The 3,777-nt window shown below is 28.4% G+C and overlaps 1 protein-coding gene across 1 annotated transcript; it reads right to left on the reverse strand.

Moving 5' to 3' along the window:
• Nucleotides 1-1,687: 1,687 nt before the first annotated feature.
• Nucleotides 1,688-2,958, reverse strand: LOC125852201 (aquaporin PIP2-1-like). The gene is made up of 3 exons (XM_049531928.1): nucleotides 2,337-2,958; nucleotides 2,124-2,264; nucleotides 1,688-2,033 (listed from the first exon to the last, which is right to left on the reverse strand). The coding sequence occupies exons 1-3, from the start codon at nucleotides 2,919-2,921 to the stop codon at nucleotides 1,920-1,922; spliced, it is 840 nt and encodes a 279-aa protein (XP_049387885.1). The 5' UTR covers nucleotides 2,922-2,958; the 3' UTR covers nucleotides 1,688-1,919.
• Between the last annotated feature and the right edge of the window lie 819 nt (nucleotides 2,959-3,777).

Raw genomic sequence — 3,777 nt, forward strand, 5'->3', positions numbered from 1 at the left:
AGCCCACATTGTTGATTCCTCCAACCACTCATAACTTGCCATCTCAGCATGGTTCAATCCTCAGTACTGTTGAAAAATGGCTGCTTAATTGAGATATGAGTACTTTAGTTAATTGATTTATTGATATTTTATTTTATTAGTAAGAGTTTGATTCATCACTTGCTATTCTCTCTCATTTTCAATTTAAAAATAATAGAAGAAAAGAAATATCATCATTCTATCATCACTAATTATTTAGAAAAAGTCATTTATGAATAATATGTGGTTACTGTCTTGACATGTGTCAATCATCAAACAAATCAGTCTATTTATAAAATCAGATTAAATAATTGATAAGTTATTTAATTCTCTTCTAGACTAACAGAGCCTGTTTGACATGACTTCTGGGAGGTCTAAAAGTATTTTTTCTTTTCAGGAAAAAAAATTATTTTTTGAAAAATTTAGTGGTTTAGCAAATTTTTAAAATTGCTTTTAAATGAAAGTGAAAATAACTTTTCTATGGTTGGGGAAGAAGCTAAAAATTCTGTTTCTTAAAAAAGTATCAAAAAATTATTTATTTGAAGATTAAAATATCTCTTACATATTGACTAATATATCTCTTATTAATTACGTAATTAACAAATCTCATAAGTTTGGTGCAATAATTTTATTTTTTTATTTTTATATTATAAATTTTTTATTTTATTTTATGTTTATATATTATATTTTATATATAAATATATTATTTTAGGTATTATTTTACGAAATTAAAAATAAAGGTAAGAACAATATTTTTGATGGATTATAAAAAAGATAAATAGTAACCATTAAAGATTTCTGCCCTCCCAAAAAAAAGTAACAACTAACAAGTTTTTCTATTCTTAATTTATGTATTATTTTATCTTATTTTAATTTGATTATTTTTACTTTAGAAGTTTATAACAAAAAACAAAGACAATAGTTAAAGATTGAATTAAAAAAATAGGTAACAAATAACAAAGATTCTTCTACATTTTAATTTATTTAAAATAAAATTTTAATTAAAAATTTTGTTACATATTTAAAATAGTTTCTCTCTATAAAACAATCTTAATATTAAAATCATATTGATACTTGTCCTTTTTCGTAATTTGACTTTCAAAAGTATTTTTTGTAAAAAAATTAGTCAAATACAAATTGCTTATTAAAAGCACTGTTCGAATGAATTTACCAAGCACAATTTATTTTATTTTTTAAAAACACTTTTCTGAAAAGCTATTTTTTTAAAAGAAATTTTTTAGAAATAAACATTTTTTAACAGCAAAGTCAAACAGACTCATATTTGGTTTGTGACACTAGATGGAATATTGATTTATTGTTTAATGTGTAGATGTTCAATCAACTTCGCCTAATTTGGAAAGATTCCTACATTATTACCAACATTCAGAATTATGCTATTCCAAGTAATTAGTGAGTTACTCATAATTTTTTTTCATATTTTAAAAAGATAAATAACTTGGTGTATTAAAATTTCCGCTAAGCATAAGTACATAGAAGGAACAAATCACAATAATTTATCATACATAGTCATATCTTATATTTCCACAAAAGCTTGTTTTCACGATTTAAACTCATAACCACCTAGCCATAGGACAATAATTTACCATATAATTTTGTTTTAGTTTGAACATACCATAAGTTATTAAAACAAAGAGACTAGAAGATATAAGGATAATAGCCTTGTTCATAATTCCATTATTTGGATGCTTAAAACAAGCATAGTGAAAATTACAGAATCACTCACACAAAAAAGAAAACAAATAAAAAAGAGTAGTAGTGACATTGTTTAGCAAATCTAAAAACAAATGCCAAACAGCCAAAACAACTCTAATAACATAAAAAGCATAATTCAAAGAGACTTTTCTTCTCAAATACTTATATACAATTTTTCATGATAATTATTAGGCATTGCTCCTGAATGAACCAAGTGCTTTAACAGCTCCAGCCCTCAAAATAAACTGATGATAAAATGCAGCAATTGCAGCACCAATAAACGGTCCAACCCAAAATATCCACTGTTACAATTTAACAACCAAAAATTCAATTAATCAACCAAAATATAGTATTTCAAAAATCAACAAAAAAAACTCATTAAATTTACTTACTTGGTCATTCCAAGCTTTATTATCTCCATAAATAACAGCAGCCCCAAAACTCCTAGCAGGATTAATACCAGTTCCAGTAACAGGAATTGTAGCCAAGTGAACCATAAACACCGCAAATCCAATTGGAAGTGGCGCCAATACCTTCAATTATCATAATTGAAGATTTAATTTAACGGATCATCATTAAACTTTACATCACAAAATTATACTTACAGGAACGTGTGAGTCTCTGGCATTCCTCTTAGGATCAGTAGCAGCAAAAACAGTGTAAACAAGAACGAAAGTTCCAATAATCTCCGCACCTAAACCGGTACCAGTACTATATCCATCATTCAACATATTAGCACCACCACCATACTGAACATAATAAGCTTTTTGAAAAGATTTAACCAATCCACAACCACAAATGGCTCCTAAACACTGAGCTACAATGTACATTATGGCCCGAACCAACGATACTTTTCGTGCCAAGAAAAGGCCGAATGTAACAGCAGGGTTAATATGTCCACCAGAAATACCAGCAGTACAATAAACAAGTACAAAAATCATACCCCCAAATGCCCAAGCAATTCCAAGAATACCAACACCACCACATTGATCAGTGGAACTCTGGCTTTTGTAGCCAATAACAGTGAGGACAGTTATGTAAAGAAACAAAAGAGTAGCTATGAATTCAGCAATTATGGCTCTGTAAAATGACCATTTTCCTAACTCTTCAGGATCAATTAAGGGTGCTGGGGGTGGATCTTGGTAGTCTTTTGGTGCATATTCAGTACCAACTTCAATGTCTTTGCCCATTTTTGGCTCTCTGTTTTTGGGCTAAGTAAGAGTGATGTTGAAAAGTGTTTGATATTTGGTTGAAGATTGATAGGGGTATTTATGGAGTTGGGTATTTAATTCGAGGGTGTTACATTAACACTAATTTAATGGATTAATAATTAATCAAACATATCATTTGCCGCCCCATAATAATCACTCTCAATTTCTTGCATTTTTCATATGGTTTAATGTCCCTACCTCATAGCCGCAAATTTCCTTGGAACCGAGTATCAGTGGCGGAATCAGAAATTTAGCGCATGATGGATAAATTTTTTTCTCAATTATGTTAAGAGCGTCCAAAACTAAGTATATGCTTAATTATATTAATTACTCTCTATGTTCCTATTTATATGATTTACTTTCATTTTTAGTCGGTTAAAAAAAAATGACACATTTTTATATTAAGTAACAATTTAACTTTAAAATGTTTATTTTATCCTTGATCAAATGATTTATAGCCAAACAAATTTCTATCATTCATTTTAGACCACAAGTTTTAAAAGTCTTCATTTCTTTCTTAAACTCTGTGTCGAGTCAAACTACCTCACATAAAATGAGACGGAAGGAGTAACATTTAACTACGATACGAGACATAATTTTTTCATAAAGGATGTACACTACTAGACTACCCTTCACTAAATATGGCTCCGTAGTTCGTAACATGTCAAGCACTCAATACAGGCTTGCTCGGTAAGTCAGACTAAATTCGAATTTGTCACGAAAAATTTCAAATCAAATTTTGAGATATCTAATTAAAAATAAAAAAAGTATTTATCACTTGATCACAAATGTGTAAAAACTATAATTAAATTCACTAAACTTTAAAATTTTGAAT

This window comes from Solanum stenotomum, unplaced genomic scaffold (assembly GCF_019186545.1).
Source record: "Solanum stenotomum isolate F172 unplaced genomic scaffold, ASM1918654v1 scaffold32793, whole genome shotgun sequence".
NCBI classification, from domain to species: Eukaryota; Viridiplantae; Streptophyta; class Magnoliopsida; order Solanales; family Solanaceae; genus Solanum; species Solanum stenotomum.

What these genes read in the sequence shown, in the direction of transcription:
- LOC125852201 (XM_049531928.1), bottom strand. Translation starts at nt 2,921, where the DNA reads ATGGGCAAAGACATTGAAGTTGGTACTGAATATGCACCAAAAGACTAC. An exon ending in CCAGAGACTCACACGTTCCT is followed by an intron (nt 2,265 to 2,336) that starts GTAAGTATAATT and finishes TGATAATTGAAG; the next exon opens with GTATTGGCGCCACTTCCAAT. An exon ending in ATAAAGCTTGGAATGACCAA is followed by an intron (nt 2,034 to 2,123) that starts GTAAGTAAATTT and finishes AAATTGTAACAG; the next exon opens with TGGATATTTTGGGTTGGACC.